Source organism: Labrus bergylta, chromosome 7, assembly GCF_963930695.1.
Source record: "Labrus bergylta chromosome 7, fLabBer1.1, whole genome shotgun sequence".
Classification (NCBI taxonomy): domain Eukaryota; kingdom Metazoa; phylum Chordata; class Actinopteri; order Labriformes; family Labridae; genus Labrus; species Labrus bergylta.
The window spans coordinates 9,158,225-9,181,055 of NC_089201.1; the positions used below are offsets into that span (position 1 = coordinate 9,158,225).

General features: G+C 39.7%; 2 protein-coding genes across 3 annotated transcripts; one reads left to right on the forward strand and one right to left on the reverse strand.

The window, feature by feature from the left end:
- Nucleotides 1-77: 77 nt before the first annotated feature.
- washc4 (WASH complex subunit 4) lies at nt 78-12,391 on the reverse strand. Of its 2 annotated transcripts, none has more exons than XM_020641226.3 (33): nt 12,233-12,391; nt 11,381-11,520; nt 11,250-11,303; nt 11,103-11,168; nt 10,650-10,695; nt 10,492-10,559; nt 10,327-10,409; nt 10,061-10,103; nt 9,862-9,965; nt 9,325-9,445; nt 9,007-9,130; nt 8,785-8,912; nt 8,492-8,652; nt 8,273-8,399; nt 7,179-7,304; nt 6,958-7,065; nt 6,711-6,857; nt 6,541-6,620; nt 6,040-6,145; nt 5,686-5,802; nt 5,345-5,513; nt 4,641-4,795; nt 4,391-4,465; nt 4,199-4,303; nt 3,878-4,012; nt 3,283-3,391; nt 3,095-3,161; nt 2,846-2,932; nt 2,396-2,543; nt 2,167-2,263; nt 1,837-2,033; nt 1,253-1,349; nt 78-1,058 (listed from the first exon to the last, which is right to left on the reverse strand). In XM_020641226.3, the coding sequence occupies exons 1-33, from the start codon at nt 12,291-12,293 to the stop codon at nt 997-999; spliced, it is 3,513 nt and encodes a 1,170-aa protein (XP_020496882.1). In that variant the 5' UTR covers nt 12,294-12,391; the 3' UTR covers nt 78-996. The 2 variants fall into 2 exon arrangements, with proteins under 2 accessions (XP_020496882.1, XP_020496872.1); XM_020641216.3 differs by having other exon boundaries at nt 78-1,061.
- A 1,042-nt stretch (nt 12,392-13,433) lies between these two features.
- On the forward strand, nt 13,434-22,639 carry slc41a2a (solute carrier family 41 member 2a). The gene is made up of 11 exons (XM_065956635.1): nt 13,434-13,552; nt 14,488-14,927; nt 15,468-15,575; nt 16,905-16,976; nt 17,117-17,261; nt 18,150-18,296; nt 18,477-18,624; nt 19,890-19,969; nt 20,328-20,459; nt 20,563-20,711; nt 20,790-22,639. The coding sequence occupies exons 2-11, from the start codon at nt 14,553-14,555 to the stop codon at nt 20,964-20,966; spliced, it is 1,533 nt and encodes a 510-aa protein (XP_065812707.1). The 5' UTR covers nt 13,434-13,552; nt 14,488-14,552; the 3' UTR covers nt 20,967-22,639.
- Nucleotides 22,640-22,831: the final 192 nt, after the last annotated feature.

The window sequence follows — 22,831 nt, forward strand, 5'->3', positions numbered from 1 at the left end:
ATAGAGCATGCAACCTCTTGTATCTTACCTTTGAGTTCTAAGAAATTCAGTTCGAAGTCATGATTGAAACATTCAGCTCTTTTGAAAGTGCAAGTTTTATTAGTCTTCAAAGACTACAGATTTTTCTTTTCAATCAAGTTAATTCATGGAATGTAATTCTGACCAGATCATGGCCTTTTTTCTCACATGTACCACATGTTGATAGATACAAAATCAGGGAATAAAAGTGTAAATGAAACATCTCTACTGGGACAGAGAAGTAATGAATCTCTGTTTCTTCACCACACTCAGCCTTCTGGGTGTTTGGATGCCCTCTTACTTAAATATTCAGGCCTCACAACTAATAATGATGGATTAGAAAGGCACACATACATCATATCATTCAATGTAAAAGAAAAAATGGACAGAAGAAAATTAAAACAAACAGATCACACACTGAAAATATTCTCCATGATCCTCGTCACTGTGCTATCATCTGCAGAGGCATTAAGAACAGAGCTGCCATTAAAGGCCATGAACAATCATAGTACATTAGACACCAATGAAGATGCAGGAAGTATTGAAATGAAATCAGTTGAATATTAGTCATTAATTGAACGCTCACACATAGCTGAGGCTTCTATAGTAGAAAAATAAGACAGTCCACACAGACTGAATGTATCAAAGGCAGCATGGCAAAACATAGAATAAACCATACGCTGGTTTCACCACCTGACTTTTCAAACCGCATTTGCTTGTTTTAATGCTACAAATTCAAACTGAATTTATTGGATGTTTCGAACACTGTTGGATGTTTCATTCATAATGGACACAAAAGAGACACTTCCTGCAGTAACGCTTTAAGTAAACATTCATTCTCGAGTGAAGATGGTCTTTAAAACAAGTTCCTCCAGACACATTTCAGTGCTTTCACTGCGGGACATCCTGAAACTTCTTCTGGCCACTTTGCAAGCGAGCACTCCTCCAAGTTCTGAACACGGAGCCCCACAGTGATACTCACTTTGAGGAAGTTTCAGTGGGGATGGAGATATCTGAAGCCCCTCCAGCTTTGGCAGCTTCTTCTGGTGGAGAAAGAGGGAAAGTTATTTGTGAGATCTATAGAAAGGATGAACCTCGTTCTTCATACACTCCATCCTTCATAAATCAGAGTGAAATCTTTCTATGCATGAAAAATCATCTTCAAGAAGCCCGTATAACAGCGAGGGTGTGTCAGAGGCTTTGCATTATTAAAATGCTCAATTAATCATCACACCTTTATCCTTCTTCTCCTGAGTCTCCTCGGCTGCAGTCTTGTCTGCTCTGAAAAAGATCCGGGCGCTGCTCAGCGAGAAGTGGAGCAGCTCGAACTCCTAAAGTGAGAGGAAGATGAAGAGCTTAGATTGAGCAATTATTCCACATCAGATGTTTGCCGGTGTGGAGAGAGAGTTGTGTAGAGAAAGTAAAAGATGCAGACCACCTCAGGAAACAAAAGTAGGTTATTTTTCCGCCCACTAAAGCAGTTAGAGCGGCAACAGTGTCTGTATCATACAGCTCATAGAGCTCTCAGGTACTTCAAAAACACTTAGTGCCAGATTTCTGCAGTTTGCATCAAAGTTTCTTCTTCTTCTCTGAGTCATATCTTATTATATTTTCCTTTTTTTCAGATTGCCATCTACTAAATCGGCTATAATTTTTGCCTTTGAATAAAACTTGTCCAGTTTTCTTCTTGCATCGAAAGTATTTTAGAGAGAGCTGTCTGTATTTCAAACAGGCAGTGTTGGTCATTTCAGAACTGAACTTTGAGGATGACAGGTTTATTTCGACACATCGTCTCTGCTCGTTCCTCATCAGCTGTACCTGGAGGTAGACGTCCAGCCTCTTCTGAGTGAGGTTCATGGTCTGCAGCAGTTTTTCATCCTGGCTGGCAGACTGGACGTTCTGCTCCTTCACCACAGCGTTCATCTCTTTCTTATATTTATCTCTGACGGCCTGAAACCAGTGCAGAGAGTCAAACTCCAGGTACTGGTCCAGCAGCTTCAGGATGTATGCCACACCTGAGAGATAGCCAGATCCAAAGGGGAAAAAAGTCAAAAGCTGAACAGAGCAAGCTACGAGCTGATACCGTATAATACACACTTCATTAAAAATGTGTAATGTTTTGATGTGTAATGTTTTGAGCTCTCTCACCCATAGCAAAGCCATCATCTGTGAATGCAGCTCCAGTTTTGTTCTTCTTGTTGAGTTTCTCTTTGCAGCTGATGGAGTGCTCAACAAAATTCACAGTCTGTGGGAGAGACAAGTTATCTCATTATTATTATTATATATAAACAGAAAATATAGAACTGCTGAGTAAAACACCAACACATCAAAAGAAAAATAAAGACAGGTGGCAGCATCGAACAAATAACAAACTGACCAGTGGGGGTACAATCATGTAGAAGTTTCTCAGGTGCATGTTTTTGGCGCTTCGGAACTCTGGTGCAAACACTGCCACCAGCATCTTGAAGTACTCTGTCCCCTCGGCAGAGTTGCTGGTCAGATCTCCCAACACTGAATCCAGCACACTGAAAGAAACACAAAATACACAATAGGAGCTTTGCAAACAATCAATGAAGTGCTGTGGTGCCCTCTGCAGGTGGAAATGTGGAAATACACTGAAAATACATGTACATTATTTGACAGCAAGCACAAGTGAAGAAATGACTTGTGTGCAGCAGAGACACATGAACCCAGAACTGAATTCTACACATACTTGAAATGAGACTGGACTTCAATTAAACTCAGTCCAACATCCATTTCAGAAAATATCATAATTATCTGCAGAAAAACAATTGGGGGACATGCATAGTGTAGCAAACTGTTTTACCCCGCAGCCTTCTGGGTCTCCTCTGACAATCCCTCCTCCTTCACCAGCTCCTCAAAGTTGACAATATCCTCCAGGTCAGGCACAAACCTAGAAACAAACACAAAAAAAGTTAGACAGAAATGAAAATATTCCAGTGAGGATGAGTTTTATTTAGATCAATCCTTCAGAAAATGATTAAGCTCAAGACCTTCATATTAAGATAAGAAGAAAGAAAAAAAAACAAACAGGACATGAACGTCTCTTTTTTACCTGATAGCACTGCTGCAGCAGTGAAGGCCTCCAGAACGGATCATCCGCACGTAGCCCATAGCATTACCTGATAACACATACATTTAAAAATTAAACAGTGTTCGCTTTTCATTTGCCAGGATTAGGGGTTGACTTTCTAAGATTAAATGGTAAGAGCAGATCCAAAAACGTTTGTGTGTTTTCCTCACCGATCTGGCTGATGAGCTGTCTGAACTGGTCCAGGTAGCTCTGTCCTTCAGGAGTGATGCCGAGCTTCCTGATGCCACGGTTGAACTTCTCAGCTCGCTCAAATGGATACTGAAACAAAATGAAGGATGACTACAGCTAAACAAGAACTGGCTATGAGCTTTTAACTTATCATGCCTGGTGATATGACATGATTTTATAACAGAATCTTTTATAACAGAAGCTTGTACCTACACTGCAAGCTAAATGAGAATATTACATTGGTTGTAAAGAAAAAGCTGATAATTCAGCAAAGATTTCAGGTTTATTTTGAGGCATTTTAGGCCTTTATTTAGAGACAGTGGACAGAGTCAGAAATCGTGGAGGAGAGAGTGGGGAATGACATGTGGGAAAGGAGCTACAAGGTTGGATTCGAATCTGGGCTGCCCACTTGGAGGACTACAGACTCTGTACATGGGGCGTGCGCACTAACCACTAGGCTACCAGCGCCCCCTGCTTTAAACATTTTCTTGCCATGTTTACCATTTATGTATGTAAGTTTTTGGTGTCACAGGTCTGTATACATTTTGGGCAAAACAGGGCCTACAGTATATTTACCTTCTGATCAGACTGGTCCTTTGTCTCTCTGAAGAAGCGGATGTCTTTAATGAGTCTGGACTTGATGTGTTCGTCATACATGAACTGACTGAAGATGTAAAACTTCTTCCGCAGGAACTGGTAAGTGAAATTCACCTGATGACAGAAGAACAAACCTTCAGACAAGCAAATCTGAGAGAGAAAGGTACTCTTGAAAGTAGACCAAAACACACACACTGGGTGACTGGCCAGGTCACCCCTGTGAAAGAGATCTTTTTCTCAATGGGTTAACTACCTGGTGAAATAAAGGTGAAATACAAAGTAAATTAAAAAAAAACTCACTGTGGTGTTCATGATGCCAGTGCCGTGTGTCCGGATGGAGTTGGCGATGTGGCGGATGTTGATGGTGTTCAGGTGCTTGTTGTTACTTGCCTTCTCTATGAAGATCTGTTTGAAAGAAATACAACTTGATTCAATGCAGACAGCTGCTTTTTATAAAACAAGAAGGGAGACTTTGGATGCTGTAAGCGTTACCTGGTTGTTGAGGTTATAGAGGTAACGTGAGACAAACACATGAATGTTCCTCATGATCTCCAGAACGTCCAGACCCTGACAGGAACACAGAGGACACAATTAATCAATCATGTATCGCCTCCACTTTATTACTTTGAATACTGTTCAAATATTGGATCATTTTAGACTTTGATGCTTTTGCAAACTGTTTGAAAAAAAAAAAAATTTCAATTTAAAGAAAATAATTGAATGAAAATGTGCACACACATACCTGTTCCAGGGTCTGGCTGGGCAGGTGAGCCTCGGTCATGGTGAGTCCGTAGCGCTGCGTGGCGAGGTTTCTCATCTCACTGTAGGTGGCCCAGTCATGCAGAGCCACGGTTGTTAGGTTATAGAACGTTTTATCCAGATAGTGGGTCACATAGGCTACGAGGACAAGAAACATATTCCAAATTATTATTTCAGTTACACTTTGAACACCGTCATAAGATGTGCAGCAGTATCTCATAACTCAAAGCACTACTTAACATCGACATGAACGACACTCTCTTAGATATCACAAAGATGGGAAAATATATGGATGTTTTTGTGATCAAATACATTTTTAAACAAATTAATTTCCAATAAAACAATAACTGCATTTGGAGGGAAAACACCTCAGCCAAAGTAAAAGATCCCTTTTCATTTGTTGTTTGAATGTCAAGGTTTTAGGAATTATAACCTGAGTCTAACTTTTCACAAGTATAAGTTGTATGTTAACACAGGACATATACTGTATATGTAATTAATATTCCTAAGATGTAAAAAAAAACAAATATTATTTTCTAACAACTAGAGCCATAATAAAGCTAATAGGTTGACCCATGAACTCATTTTGTTCACACTTTCAGAAAAACTTTTGTTTTTAGATTGTTATTTTTGCCTCACAAATAATTTAAATACCAAACACAATATAAGACACATTTTTATTGGTACCTTTGATGTGGATGAAGCGGTTGAAGAATCGGATGGGTTTGAGGGAGAAGAAGTGGGCCAGGTCCTTCAGGCCCACTTTGAAAGGGTTCCTGTCGTCGAGCTTCAGGTGTGTGTGAACAGACAGACGCAGGTCCTTCTCGATCTCCTTACACAGCTTGTCCAGCAGGTGCTACGAGAGTCAGTTTAACAGGGAGAACCAGAATTAAAATCGCAAAAGGTTAAGGTTCAGGATGCTGCTTTCAAGGATTTGTTTGGTGATTTAGTTCAGAATAAAATCAAATATCATTTCACTTTTACACCATTAAGTGTATTTTATTTCATTATTTTTTTCCTGCTCTCACCTGATGAAACACATCCATGATCTCCTTGTCATAGCTCTCCAGTAGCTGGTCACATGACTCCATGTGTTTGGCATGCAGCATGGAGGGCACACTGTCCCTCAGTGCACTAAACATGTACTGCTCCGGCCAATCACAGACCGCACACCAGAGCAGAACACGAGAGCAAATCAGCACAAGCAGAAGAAAAATATGCAACAAAAACCTGATACCAATTCAAAAATCTTCATCAAATCATTCAGCAATGATGGATCCACTTTTAATATTTAATAAAAAACACACAAGCACTCAGTAAGAGCCTTAAGAGTCTTGTCCATGTAACGTTTACTCCTGATATCATAACACGAGTCTGCTTACGTGTATCCGTGCTGCGTCCACAGCGTTGTCGTACACATCATCTAGGTAGATGGGAAACACAGCTCGGTGCCAGTAGAGGAAACTACAGTCACACTGCAGCTTGACCCTGAGAGGAAAACAAGTTTTAAAGTATGAATAAAGAGTCTGAAAGTAAAAGAAAAATCCTGACACTGATCGAGTGAAAAACACAAGAACACGTTCATGTTTACATAATTAAAGATGAAAGTCACCAGCCAAAGCTATGGGAGAGTAACTGAGACGTAAGCATTTCAATGATTTGGTTATAAAGAGTTTACATTTTAAATGCTGTCCCTCGAAACGTCTAACACCATGAGCGATGACATCACAGCACACAAGGTGTCTGTCTCACTGGCTCCTCAGAGCGGCTGCATCTAAACTAATGGAGGTTTCTCTCCACTGCCTGGAGGGTTTTGTACTCTGAATAAAAACATTGCACTTGAAATTTGTAAAAACATGATCAAAGAGAGAAATAAATCCCACCTTTCACTCAACTCGCTGATCAAATCGAGCTTCTTCAGCACCAGCTGCAGAGGAGGCAGCTCCTCATCTTTAAAGGTTTTCTGCAGGACAGCCCATTTCAAACATTTCAAAGTTAAGCAGAAAATCAAGGCAAACTTTAAATCAGAAAACAGACGCTTCTCCCAACATACCAGCTGAGTGCCGACACACAGAGCTAGAGACACCACCAGGCGCCGCTCCTTCGTGCTTGGACCACTCAGAGCGTTTTCAGCCAGCACCAAAGACGAGAGCACGTCGAGCCGCTGCTGGCTGTACTTCTTGTCGGAGATCACTCTTTTCTACAAGGACAAAACAGTCATATGAAATGATTAAGCAGATCATTGATAAACACCTCCTGTAAACACAAATAATGTGAGTTTTTATTGAGCGTGTGTGTACCTTTGCGACACCGATGGCGTTGAGCGCCTGTGACTGAAGCTGCTGCGTGATGTGAGACACAGAGTCAGCTACGACCATAGAGCGCCTGTGAAATGTGTGCTCTACAGCCTGAGGAGAGACAAAACAAGACTTTAATCTCACAGAGAATACACAGGTCTAAAGCATGTTAAAAAAGAGACACACACACACACACACACACACACACACACGCACACACACACCTTGAGCAGTTCAACGAGTCGACACAGAGCTTTGACTGAAGTCTTGGTCATAGGCCGTTGCATCGACATGTACATGTTCATTGTGGTTTTGATGATGGTGCTGATACTGTATGCATACAGGATGCCCTGTGAGGGACAAAACACAAACAGAACTGTTAGCAAGAAAGTGCAAATGTTTATAACTTTTACTATTTTCGCAGCATTTTTTTACCATGAAATTTGACTAATTTTTTTCGGACAGTCAACGAATCTCAGGTGTATTCATATTAGGGCTCAGTCGTATAAAAGTATCTGCTCTAATTATTGCTGTCCAATTTGATCAGCTCTTAAAAATGTGCCGTTCAAAAGTAACAGTGGAATTAGATTAGAGCACGTGATCCAGTTTGGGCTTTGATCTGGGTCAGACCTTCAGAATGACGTTTCATAACTTTTGAGCAGCTTCTGGAAAACAGATTTGAAAAGTTTTGATGGATTGTGGTTGGAACTTCACCATGAAAGTTATAAAACCTTCAAATTGGTCACACCATTCATCATGTGTATCATGAACTACATAATGTATACATGTATAGAGCAGTATACACATACAATATACAACTGTAACTTACATTGAACCCTCTATATTTGTTACAGTGTCACAAGCAAAAGTATATTCAAACAAGTGCAGTCCTTTGTGCATGTACGAGGTCTCCCTGGTTCTACAGGACACTAGAACCAAACCCAGAACTCATAAAGGCCTATGTTTTATAATGGTTAAAGGAGTGTGTGCTCGTCCCATTCATTTCCCAAAAATCTGTTTTTATTCAATATTGTTGTAGGACAGATCTGGCTGTTTAAAAATGGGATGTATTTGTTGTTCAGTTGTGTTTTTTTCTGTCTCTTGTTTTAATACAAAGCTAAATAAAAACAGCTAAAGCAGCCCAGCTCTGACTCTCACAACTCTTAAGGGAGGTGGATTTGCTGATCGTGCAAAGAGTTAGATTTCCAAATCCAAGTCATTTCGACCAAGTTTTTGAACAAATGGAACTTTGATTTTCAGACTAGTTCAGTGCACTGCTCTGTATTCCTGGATGGAAGTTGACACTTTCAGTCCTTACCTGTACAAACACATTACACCTGCTGTTCAGGTCTTCTGCCAACTTGTCACTTTTCTGCTCCTTGGACAATATGGACTCCATCTTCATCATCCAGGACGTTACAAACACGTAGTACGACTGAACATCCCTGAAAAAAAGAAAACAACAGTAAACACTCAAGCTCTCCAAAACAAAAATCAAATAAATTATTAACAAAAGACGTTCTTTTGACCAACTGACTTTGCTAGTGTCTGAGCTCTTTGTTGCAGGAAGGTGTCTCTCTGCGCCCGAATGGCCTGTAAACTCTTCTTGTCCATCAGTTTAGCTGCAGCAGGGATCTTTGTGATGAGGAACGTGTCGGGAAACCAGATGATGTTTGAAGTCAGAGTGACAGCCGAGACCTAGAGAGAGAGAGAGGGGCAGACAAACATGAGCAAGATGTTTTCATGGTGGAAAGCTACAAGTGAATGAGAAAAGCCCGTAAGAGATGTCGCATATAGAGGAAAAGAGGCTGGACGAGAGGACTGATTTACCTTTTTACAGACATCCAGCAGAGACTTGTAGAACTTTTTGTCGACACTCCTGAAAATGTGAAAGTGAAGCACAAAGAGACCACAGACTCCAGCATATTTATCTCTCTGGTCAATCTCTGAAGGTTCGCCTGAAAATAACACAGAGACACAGACTTTTATTTATTTGAAGTTGCAGAAGAGAGCATCACAAAAGAAACCAGAATTGTTTGAAGACAGACGAACCAATTTTGGACTCAACGTTGGTGAATATGGTGCGAATGTTGAAGGCAAACTCCTCTGCAAAGGCACTGTTTTTGGAAACAGCGACTCCTTCCCCAGGATCATCAAATCTCTGCTCCACACAGGCCTGTCACACAGATGTGAACATCACAAGGTTAAATGTACACACAAATACAAAACAAATATAGTAACCTTTTTAGTGTCTAAATTAAAGATCTCAGTTTACATATAAGCACAGAATAACACTGACTTTCCAACCAGCGCTCAAACCTCAGGGAAATTCAGTCTGCAGCAGAATTAAGGAGTGAAGAGAAGACACACCTGCAGGATCATGCTGTCCAGCAGCTGTCCCTCCAGCTTGAGCAGGAGCTTTTCAAATGGTTTCAGTTTTTCTTCAGGGATGGAAAACTTGCCCGGGTTGTGGTGCACAGATTTTAACATCCTACAAGCAAAAGATCCAAAAACAAAACAATGAAGCCGATTTTATAAAAGTATGAATGCAGAAAATGTGTGAAACATTTCAAACTCCCTTTTCAGATCACAATATGTATATGATATGTTATACCTGAATTTATAATTATGCATCAAACTACTTGAACTGGTGTTTTAAATTAGTGCACACGATTAACTTTCTTTTTTTTTGGACAGTATTATACAGTTAGACTTACTCAGCGGGTACTAAAAAACCATAAAGATCTGGTGCCTTTTCTTATCAAAGCAGTTTAATTATAGTAGTAACAATAATAGTAGTAGTAGTATTTCTATTAAATTTAGTGGTAATGGTTTGATTGAGAGTGTGTGTGTGTGTGTGTGTGTGTGTGTGTGTGTGTGTGTGTGTGTGTGTGTGTGTGTGTTCACCTTTTATACATCTTCCAGTGATCTTTCAGAGTGCCATGATTTTCCATGATCTCATCGAGAGTGAGCAGAACCACTAACAGCTCTCCGAGGTGTTCATAAACTATCTGCAGACAGGATGGAGAATGCAAAGACAAGTTTATCGTAACAGAAAATAAAGATTCACTAAAAAATAAAAATACATCTTTATCTTCAAGCCTACCTGGAAATGGACACCTGACGACTCAATAATTTTTGTAGCCACTCTGAAATATAAAAAAAAATAGTCTCTTTCAAATTTATTATTGAACATTTCAAGAGTAAAACATGCAAAAAGTAATTAACAGGATTTATAGTCTGTAAGCTGTTCCTATGACCGCATGCCATGTGAATAAAAGGCTCTTTTTATAAATGTGGGTATTAAAGCCCACCCAACAAGAACAGTAGATTCACTGTGCAACATGACTGGCTTCAGTTTTAGGCTCTTACTTGCTGCTGTTGTAGAGCGCAGCCAGCTGATGCACAATGTTGACAACCACTTCATAACATCTTGTTACAAAACAAGAGAGTTCCTGTTGAAAGACAAAAAGAGACACTATCAGTGTCATCTCGATTTCCGTAAACTAAAATCTGACAAAATGATTCGATGCCTACCTGAAGGAATGAGATGAATCTGCCCATCTGAACCTGGGACTCTCCTTCAACAACACTGGTGTCAGACACTGGAACACAGATGCAGTTCATCAAAAAGCTATTTAAACCTCAGAGAGAAAAAACTATAGTGAAAGTTAATCAAACAGCTGAATTATTACCTCCCTCTCCATAGTACAATAAGCCATTGTAGAACTTAGTTTCTGCCTGCAAGGGAACATACATTTAGGGTTCAGGATCAGAGTTTGTATCATACACAATAACACAGGATGAGTTTTCAACAACTGTTATAAGAGATGTCGCCTTTAAGTTCCCTGTGGAGGGTTAGACCTATAGCGGTGAGCTGTGCTTTAACCTAGGTGTGAACAACGCAGGTCATAAAATCATTTTACCCAAATGTTTCAAAACAAAGAAAATGCATGAATCAGATTTGTAAGAACCCCAAAGTAACTACAGCTATTGGGAGTTATGCTAACACTGGATGTAAAAATAACTTTAGTTTTTTTTTCGACAGATCCCCTTTTAAAGCAAGAAGATATGATAATAACCAAACACCATACTCACCTCACTCACAATGGGGCAATAGAGAGAAGAGTTGTTTTTTTCAAGCTTACCTCATACTTGAGCTTTTTCACTTCACTGCAGAGAGCAGCATAAACTGTGATGACTTTGTTCAGAACCTGTGTGAAACACAACATCAAGATTATTATCGAGACAAGGAAAACTGAAAACACACAAAAACGTAGAGTGTCTTTACTTACCTTATTGTCTGTTTTGATTAATTCCAGTAAAGACGACTGCTCATATGGAAGAAGCTGAAAGAAAGTAGAAAGTAATGAGACTGTAGGAAAACAGTGTCAGTGTTTCCAGGTTGATGTTTTTGTTGTTTTACCTTCAGGGCGATGGGGTCCAGAGTGAAGTCCCACACATCCCCGATGGAGTCGTCCAGAGCCTCCTCGATCCCTTTCAGCTGAGAGGTGTACTCCTCCAGAAACCTGCTGTAGTTCTTCAGCTGAACCTCAAGGTGTATTTCTGTAGGATGGAGGGTTTTCATCAGACCACCTCAGCAGGACTGATGCTGCGTTCAAGTCTGATGCTAATGTAAACATCAGTGCTGCGATAGCTCGTTTGCTGCATACCACAGACCCATTTTATTGAATACAGTGCTGGAAGTGAAGAGACGTAATGCTATTGTTTTGATTTTAGAATTTACTAAGCTTTAAATCTTCGTACTGACTCATTTAATGAGCCTGGAATGGGCACCAAATGAAAGTAAACCCCATTTCATTTCTATGGAGAGGAGCACTGAGTATCAACTCCAGGAGATACAACACACTAAAAATAATAAACAAGCTGAAATGTGCTTATAAATGGCGCTGTATCCCGTGTTTGGGTAGTTTTAACAATGAGCTACTGACAAAATGACTCGTTAGTGTTTAAGCTGTCAAAAAGAACAGCTGTGACTGTATGACGGTGATTCACTTTGTAAATTCATTTTAATAATTAACATTTTTAATCAAAACTGTCAATAATACGCGGCGTGTTAAACTGAAATAGTCCAAATATTGCGTGAAATCATTTTAAAAAATATGTACATTTGACCATCGTTTGTTTGCAATCAGCAGCAAGAATTATTCTGTGCCAGCAAATAGACGGTGCCCGGTGTCCAAGCTCCCTGCTAGCAGCAGGAAGTAGCAGCAAAGGTGGAGCATAATGAGTCAAAACAAGCATGACAGGTACTTACTCTGTGACCCGTCGTCAAAACGATCAAACTCCCAGTCAGGTGCGATGGTTTCTACCGCCATAATGCCAGAATAAGAGAGCTAAAACACTGCTGCTAAAAAATGGGCCAACACGGTCCCATGATGGGTCTCATGATATTGTGAATTGTCGCTAGTGCTCATGGGAAATGGAGTTCAGAGCGATCAGTTGCAAATATTGGATAGACAGTAAGATAAACAGACTGACAGACAGACAGATCCCTTTCTTACGTCTTCTTAGTCCCTCCCACAAGAGACTTCATGGAGAGACTCAAGGAAACGAAGGCGAGGAGAGAGGAGCGAGAAGACATCCATTAAGAATCATGGGATGTACACATTATTACCTACTTTTCCAAAGCAATTAGAGCAATGATTGTCCTATGGTCAAAGGCGCCCTTTGACTTTGCATATACAATGAATATACTGTAATTTTTGCCAACATGCATTCAGTGTATGACAGTCTGGATGGGCTTCAGCTAACATGTTTCCACACCAGTGAACAGGCCTTTCCAAAGCACAGATTTCTTTTTTAAATTGACATGAATACAATTTGACCTGTCTATTCTGATTAGGTAAAGTGTTAATATGGAGGATTTTCATTCAGTTTCAACTTTTAATAAGGAATCTGAGGCTCCATGTAAAGGAAGCTACTGATGGTGATGTCATAATTGAGTCCATCCTACACACCAACATGGAAATCTGGTGCCCTGAGTCGCTGACAAAGACAAACTGCAGCTGACCCCTCTATCTATGGGCAGGAGGCTGGACTCTATACCAGGACCAAAAACTGTAACACAAGCTGTATAGGATTATCCAAACAATCTGTAGACACCTTCAATTTATGCAGCCACAGTCCTGTTATGTAAAAGAAAATTTTAACATATCACTCAGAACACTTCCAAAATCAGTTTAACTCGTCCATAAAGCTCTCAGTGGTCAGCTCCTGAGTACATATCGGACCTGCACACAGTCTACAACTCAACCCGGCTCCTCAAGTCGTCAGGTCTTTTAGCTTTAACCACAATTAGATCGAAGTCCAGAGACGAAGCCTTACTGTGGTCCTTCTCTCTGGAAAAACACGAGGTCCATCACAACTGTCTTAAAGCATAAACTTATTTATTCTCTCAAGCCTACAAATAGTTACTCTTTGTGTGTGTGTGTGTGTGGGGGGGGGGGTTAGGTAATGTCACACTGGATACTTAGCACACCATTCAGAGGACGGCAGAAGCCTCGAGGACGAGTCACGACTAGCAGTGGAGTGTGAGGATACACAGCAACGTTTCTTCTATGGTTTCCTTTTAAGGGTAAGGCTCTTTTCTGTTTTCAAGCTTTAATTAGACTTAGAAATCTAGCTCTAAATAATACATTTACTATTAATCAATAAATGTATCTATTTGCAAATCTATACACATAATGATGTTGATGTTGATAGCTTTAGAAGAGATGCTGGAGAGACATAAACACAACAACAACTGAGCATTGCAAACTATTTAAACTTCTTATTTTGCAGAGGGACATTTTTCTGTATATAGTAATCTTACTTTCCTATGGTTACTCTTATGCACCCCACAGCAGTACAGGGTAATAATAGAGTGATTTACACTTTTAGCTTTCAGTGACTTATGTCAAAACAACGTGGTCCTTTCACTTCTCAGGCAGTTTGGAGAGTGTGAGGATTATACAACACTTAATCAACATAACTATGAATATTGTAAACAAAGAAACAAAGCATACTTTCATGAAAAGTTTGGTTTCTCAACTGCCAAGACAGCCACTGTTTTGACTTAACATATATAAACTCTAAACTTACTGTTTTTAAGGTTCATTATTGAACGTTTACCACTAACAACAGTTTGGTATTTTTTATACATTTTGTTGAGAACCTCACTTGCAGCTCAATGACCTCAGTGCAGTACCTGATCATCTCTCAGGAATCTTAAATAAAGGTCATTGTTTATCTCAGACAACACAGCCTCAGTGTTGCTGATGGGAATCAGGCATGAAGAATGATAATGCAGCAATCTGAGGCATCAGATGACTCTGAAACAGCCGTACAGCCAGGCTCTCTACATACCAAACACACACAGCAGATTTCTCAAGGGAGTAAAAAGGCATAGACACATAACATCACAGTACTTGTTTTCTTGGACAAAGACTTCTCAAGCAAATTTTGAGCTTTTGACTATTACATCTAGTGTTATAACCACTATGTTGTGTCTTGAATATCTGACTGATGTAGGTGCCGCTGTTTCTCAAGAATCAGAGCAGCAGGAAACATATCCTGCCAAATCCAAACGTTGAACTATGATGGTCCCAGGCTCACAAGAGGAGTCTCTACCCCCGAGTAGATCCGGTAGAGACACCAGACATCAGTATGGATCCAATCAGTCCTTGTATCACCACTCTGGAGCTCCACAACATCTCAGCTCTAATGGGAATATTTCACCAGTAGGAGCAAGTCCCCACTTGGAGCCCCAAGTGTACACAGAGACGGATTATCTGCTGCCTGATAAACTCTACGGCAAGTCGAGGCTCAGTGCACCTACAAGGTCAAATGATGCATGTGGCTCCAGTGCACCTGCAGAGACGGTCTGCTCCATGGTGCTTCAGATCCTAGTGCCGTTTCTGCTGTCAGGCCTGGGGACGGTCTCTGCAGGGATGCTGCTGGAAGTTGTTCAGGTGAGAAAACAAAGGAAAGCCGAGCAGGACAAAAATGAAGTGTAGAGCTGTTTTTACAGCTTTTTGTCTTTCCAAACTGAAAGGAGACTGTATGATTAAAAAAAAAACATTCTTGTTTGACTTGAAGTAAATTAAGACAGAGACAGTTGAATAAGTTAGAAAGAAACGGAAGGTAAAATAAGAGAGAGAGAGCGAGGGATGAGATCAAATTGAGGAAAAGACAAAAAAGCAAGGCAAGTTTTTTTAATATAGCAATTCAAAGTGCAACACAAGACAGCAAAAGAAAATAATTTTGGGATGTCATGTTGGAAAAGGGAGAGGAGAACTGGCATTTTGTTGGAGCAGGATTGGGTCTTTAAGGGCAGAAACAAATAAATACAAACAAATTCTAAATGTCAGAGTTGGTTTTTTAACTTTATCACCTTGGCTGAAATAAAGTTAAAATATTGTGTTTTTGTGGTGTTAATGTTGACTGTGGTAAATCCTCTAAATGAAATCAATGACTGTCTTTGGTTCTGTTTTTGGTTTTATTTGCATCAGAACTGGGACGTCTTCCAGGAAGTCACAGAGCTCTTCATACTGGTCCCTGCTGTGTTAGGCATGAAGGGGAACCTGGAAATGACTTTGGCCTCAAGACTCTCTACTGCTGTGAGTGTGTTATAATCACACACACACACACACACACACACACACACACACACACACACACACACACACACACACACACACACACACACACACACACACACACACACACACACACACACACACACACACACACACACACACACACACACACACACACACACAGACACAGACGGTGACCCTAACACGATAAACATAAAATCATTGATGGGAGTAGTAGAGTTGAAGTGGGATGAGAGTGAATAACACAAAACTTATTAACAGGGTAACTACAACCTCTTTCTTAGAATTGTATTTTTGCCATCTTACATCACAGTCCTCTGTCCTCGTGTGAAACTCCTCACAGACCTGTGAACACCGCAGCAGCAGAGGAACCTGCAAATATCCTGCAGACACACTAATGAAAAAATAGAAAAAAAAGTCCAATAATTCAGATATTCTGAAATCATTTTCATTTTTACAAAATGAGAGAATATAATGATTTTATACTTTTCATGATGAGCATTTATGAAAATGCCTTCTACTGTTGCTCAAAAGCTATTAATAATTACATGTTTTTTTATGCATTCCAAACAAACAATGGTAGTTTATTTTGAGGATTCACAATCCACACAGTTTCCCAATATGTAATCAAGAGTTTAAAGTACACAAGAGTAAGCAGTTGAATTTGAATCACAGGTATATATTTTGATGAGATATAAGAAAACACCAACCTTATCTTAACTTCTCAGTCCATTAAATCAATGAATAACTTCATGGTTCAATTTTCACTTGAAATTATCGTAAGTTTATCCAGTTTGAAATATTATGCAATATATGCACTAAGTAGATGATATTTTTGTCAGGCTATGATGCAGTCTTAATCCAGTAATCAAGTGTTTCTATTAAGATTTAGATTTACTTGTTTGGTTGCAATTAATAGGAGTACAGAAAGGTCAATTATTAATGCTTTCTGTTTTGTTTAATACATTAGCAAAGATTAAGATTAACTTTATTGATCCCTGCAAGGGGAAATTTCAGTTTTTACACTCTGTAAGTCATGAACACACACATAGGCTGAAATATACACACACATGCAGAAACAGGATCATATGGACATGCACTAATGGAGAGAAGCCAGAGTGACAGAGCAGCCCACAGCGGTCACTGATGGTTCGGTGGTTCAGGGACACCTCGGCAGTGCTCAGGAGGTGATCTGGCACCTAACTACCAGACCAACTTCCATATTTGGTCCGCATTATCATTATCCTATTGAGTTTACCTCGTGTCATGCAAACGTTGATGTTAAAAAGTCTGATTATTAATGTATAAAAATGTATCCCATGTCATCAGGTGAATTCAGGAAAACTGGGCAGTGCCAGAGAAAAGTGGATGCTGATTGTTGGGAACCTGGCGCTCAAGCAGGTACATTATCTTCTTAAAAGGAGCATTTCAACTTTCAATTAACACAATCTGTGTCAGTAACTGTGTGATTGTATTTATTGTATTTTTGTATTAATTTTTTTTTAAATCTAACACTCATTACTCTATCTATACTACTCCAGTTACAGGCCACCGTGCTGGGTCTGTTAGCCTCTCTAATGGCCACATTGTTGGGTTGGATGGCAGAAGGGAAGATGTCCTTGAATCACGTCATGCTGCTGTGTTCAACCAGTGTTTCTACTGCCTTCATGGCCTCACTGCTACAAGGTAACACAACCTGCGTTACCTTCAACCAAAGTCCTTGCCTAAATGTTTTAAAAAGACGAGACAAGTTCACCGCACAAACATCACCATTGCATCTATTCAAAACTTTTAAATTAAATAGAAAATTCCGTTAAATAGAAAATACATTCTCCCCTATCAGGTCCATCATGTTTCAGTGACATATTTCTACAGTAGCCAAGAATGGATAAGCCAAATACTGATAATAGAAAATTTCACATCTACCACAGTTGTACTGCATGCTTTGACGGATGAGTTGAGGAGAAAATGTTTCCATAAGGTTTAGACTGCAACCTCACAGATGAAAATCATCCCATGTTCTGTTCCTTTAAGTTTGCATACATCATTTATTCAAGGCTCATTCTCATTTGTCTGTCCTCATCTTCATTCAGCCCAGCTTCCCTTTGAAGGTTAAACATTTTTTTTATTATTTCTCTAGCAGATTCACAAATATCTGGAAACAAACTGCACTTGTTACGGAATTTGATCGGACAGTGGATAGAGGGAGAGTGAGGGGGAATGACATGCGGGAAAGGAGCTACAGGCTGGACTTGAGCCAGGACAGCCCGCTTGATGAACTATAGCCTCGTACATGGGGCACGGCCTAACCGCTAAGCCATCTGTGCCCCAAATTTGGCATAGACTGTTAACAAAAGTGCCACAGAGCCGGAGATATATTAAGACATTTAAGCCTGCATGTGCAGCAGGTGCTTCTAGGCTACTTTAACAAGAAGAAATTATACTCAAAGAAAAAGTTGAGGTTAATTCAATCTATTTAGGTCAAAAAGAAAGTTTATCAATTCAAAAGTTTACCTGTTATTTCCAAACATACACAAACACAAGTGCTTAACACTTCTTTTTTACCCTCTCCAGGCATTATCATGGTGGGGGTAATTATTGGTTCCAAGCGCATTGGGATTAACCCCGACAACGTAGCCACACCTATGGCAGCCAGCTTTGGGGACCTCATCACTCTGGCTCTGCTGGCCTGCTTCAGTCAGTGGTTCTTCTCCTTCATAGGTGAGCAGATATGAGTATGACAAGTTGGTCTGGAAGGAAAGTGAGAATTTCCCTGTTTGTCCTGGGATGGTACATCAAACCCTAGAACTCACACAACCATGAGGACCAGCAACATGACATTGATTTAGACAGGTTCCTGGTTAAATAAATTGGATTAACCGTGATGTTTTCTCTTGACAGACATTTATCCATATGTGTTGTACCTGGTGGATCTGCTGTTATTGTGCCTGATTCCTCTTTGGGTGATGATCGCCTCCAAACATTCAGCCAGTCTCATCCTGCTCCGCACTGGCTGGGAACCCATTATCACAGCCATGATCATCAGCAGGTACTCACCTCCACTTTCATAAACAGCTGTATCAGAAGACATTATGAAGCAAACAAGTCAGATAAATGTAAAATACGAGATCAATTGAAATGTTAATTAGCTGGTGAAATATGTTAGTAAATGTGGAAAATATGAATTATATACAACCCCACATTCAGAAAAGTTGGAACGTTGTGTAAAATGTAAATAAAAAGAATCTGATAGAGAGGAGGTGTTCACCAATCTGTCCAAGACTGTGCTGGCAAATAATGCAACACTTATAGAGCAATGTTTCTAAACATAAAGTGCCAAGAATCTGTGGATTGTATGATCTACAGTACACAATATCATTAAAAGATTCAGAGAATCTGAAGAAATCTGTGTACACCAGGGACAGGCAGAAAAACAGTATTGGGTGGCTGTTATCTTCAGTTCCTTTCCTGCATTTAAAACAGACACGATACCGTAGTGGACATCACTGCTCAGGAACTCTAACACTAACTAACTTAAGCATTGTCTGTGAGCACAGTTGGTGGCTGAACTCTACCATGCGAAGAGGAAACTGTATATAAACCAGATCAAGAAATACTGCCGCCTTCTCTGGTCTGAGCTGATTTCAAATGGACTGAGGTGAAATGGAAAACTGTCCATCTGGCTTGTTATCAGCGCTCAATTCAAATGCCAGTATCTGTGATGGTATACGTGAGGGCATCACTTATGCTGGACCACTCAGGCTTTGGAGCAACATATGTTGCCAAATAGACAACTTCTACTCAGGGAAGGCTATACTACTTTCAGAAAGACAATGCCAACCACATTTTGCACGTATTACAACAGCATGCTCTCTGATCAAAGAATTTAGGTGAAAAACTGACCCGGCTGAGGTTCCAACTTGTAGCTCATTGAAAATGTTTGCAGGTTTATGAAGCATAAAATAAGACAAAGGAGATCCTGAACTGTTGAACTGAAGTCCTGCATTAAGCAAGAACAGTAAAACATTCAAATTTCCAAATGACAGCGCTTTCTTTCCTCAGTTCCTAAAACTCCTCAAGTGTTGTAAAAATAAAAAGAGACACAACAGAGTGGGAAACATGAACCTGTCTCAACCCTTCTGAAACGTGTTTCTGGTATCAAATGTCCAAACTTTTTTAACATGGGGTTGTAGGGATAGAAAGAAAAGGTTTGACACTAGAGCTGGTCAGTTTGTTCTGGTAAACGTCATGTCACTGTTTGTTTTCTGAATATGTGTCACTTTGAAAAACATACTCTGGGTTTTCTTCTTTCAGTGTTGGAGGCCTTATTCTGGACAAGACTGTGTCTGATCCAAACCTGGCAGGAATTATAGTTTATGCTCCCGTCATCAATGGCAAGTTTTCCTCTTTTGACATTGTATTTATAGGACACTTTTTAAAGGTTAAACACGCAAGATAAGCTTGGACATTAAAATACTTAGCTGAACTCAAAAATGTGTCTGACGAAGAAAATAAAAGTCTGCCTTTTACTTTAAAGTTACAGCAGCATATTAAATAAAAGCCCATAAATAAGACCCCATCGTAACAGTGTGATTGCTCTTATAATATTTCTAACAAGATATTTTGATATTATCAGGACATAAAACCTCTCCTGTTATCAAAAAAATTAGCATTGTTGTAGGCTATATTATTGAACACATATAATGCAAAATATGACTATGAACCTTCTCTCATCTTTCCCTTCATCTTCAGGTATAGGTGGAAACCTGGTCTCCATACAGTCCAGTCGTATTTCCACAAGTTTGCATTTGAATTACCCTCCTAGAGAGGTTCCCGAAGAACGTCAGGGTTGCTACAACCCATGTCGAACTTTCTTCGGAACAGGTGAAGATCAACGAATCAAAACATTGGAATAAAGGCTGCATGTTTACCCTCCGCACCACACACAAACTAGCATTTGATGATCTGTTAATCTCTGTCACGGCAGGAGCAAACCACCGATCCGCTCAGGTTCTGCTTCTTTTGGTCATACCTGGTCAGCTGGTCTTCATACACACCATCCACCTGATAAAAGGAGGTCACACTCTGCCCAGTCCGCTCTTCACTGTCACCTTCCTGTCTGCTTCTCTGATTCAGGTGAGTCCCATGTGTGTTTATTTTTCTCTGCATACTTCCTCTCAGTTAAACAGTATCACTCCTGTTTGTGTCTCCCAGGTCTCCTCCCTGCTGTGTTCAGCCGACTGCATGGTCCACAGTTTGTGGCGCAGGGGTAAAGACCCAGACAGTTACTCCATACCTTACCTAACAGCTCTTGGAGACCTTCTGGGGACTGCTCTCCTGGCTCTGTCATTTCTCATACTGTGGTGTGTTGGTGACTCAGGCAGTGTGTAGCTGAACATATTACACAAATCCTCATTGACAGTAAGATACATACATAGATAAACCCACAAACATTTCAGGTACATGGACAAAGAAAATGGATATTTTTCATCCGTTCTTGTCATTTTGTTTCACATTTGTAAAGCTTTTTACCACCAAAATAACCCTGGACCTTTATCACAGGGGCTAGTATTCAGGAGATTAAAGGTTCCTCCAGCCTACGCTCAATCATGAAGATTAGAGAGAGTCAGGTGACGGGGCTGTTGTAGGCTGTTGCTGTGAGTACTTCATCGATCAGAAATGTTCTAGAAAGTTCCTCCAAACAAGCATGGAATTTTTTTGTGGGGTAAAATTCAGTCACTAAGATCATTTAGAGTCTGATACTTGTTGTGGATCCACAATAAATACCTCCAAAAGTTATCTGTGCCTGAGGAGGGGTAATAGTGGGATGAGTCCACTGACCTGGCATCAGGGGTAGAAACAGAGACAGAGGGTTACATTCATATCAATATAAAACGATGGAGCCAGCAGGGCAGAACAGATTGTTGTTTGTTTGAATGTGAATCACACTCTGGGACACCATTATTATGATGTTGCACATTCAATGTAAAAGTATAAAGGCGCTTTGACGACAGGGCTTCTTTACCCCACTGCTGCAGAATTGCAATAGAAAAAAGGCTACAGCTTTTCAGCTGTATGTTTACCAACTGTATGGTTTTACCTTCCCGGTTACCTCCGCTTATCACTCTTTGTCTTCTGACTTCAGGATAAACTGTTCAGATTTTCTTGACAGAGATTGGACTCAGTTGGCTTACATTGGTGATAACCGTCCAGGTATGTCTTTAAGGATGTTCACTAAAACACTTTGTTTTTTCTGTTAAGTAAAGTGCACTTAACTGTAGCACACCTATTGTTTGTACTTTTTTAATCATACTGTATGTGGTATTCTGTTTGTTATGTGATGTACTGCTTGTAAAGTTGAGTTCAATTCTTTGTATTGTCATTTTTATTTTTTACATCTTCCTACAAAAGGCCCCACAGATGTAACTTAGCTTTACAGCTAACTCAACAGTTGTGTTGTGCATGGACCATGCCAAAATAAACCAGTAAACATTTAATCAGTCATATTTCACAACTTTAGATAGACTAACCAATGAAAACAGAACTGTGACCTTATTTTTCAGAACATTTTATAATTCATAGAAAAGAAGGGTTTTGTATCTCAAGATTATTTTGGACTGGGCAGACAAAAAAATCTGTCAGCTAAAGGAATACACCAATTGATTTATATGCTTAAGTGTGTGATATAGAAAAAACATTTTTATTATCAGTATTGTGTCTTAATCTCATCCACACGTTTACTGGATACAAAGGCTGCAACAGCCTTTTGTTACTTACGACTCTGTCGACCATTTCTTGAACATATCTCATGTCTGTCTAATTTTTTCGTATGAAAGAGTTCCAAAAATGTTACCCAGAGGTCAAATACATGACAAAGGTTAAAAGATATCCTGTCCTCACACTACACTTTGGGAAACTCTGTCATACAAATGTACAATTGTTTTCTTAAAATAATACTGACTGTTGGTCTCCTTACAGGATCAGAAAAATATTAGTTTTTAAATTTAGTTTAATCCAGTTTATAAAATCCCTTTTTTTGTAATAAAAATATAGACTCTTAAGCAGCTCTCTATCTGGCGACTTCTTTTACATATTGTATCGTCATAGAAAGTGAAACATTTTATGATAGTTTAAATATCTTAAAATATGTTTTCCATTCTGTTTTTTAAGAATATGGTAATGGGTGTAATGCTGTTTGAGTCCCCCTGGTCTTTTGGAGAGGACGACAAAAAAAACAAAAAAACATGAACATATAC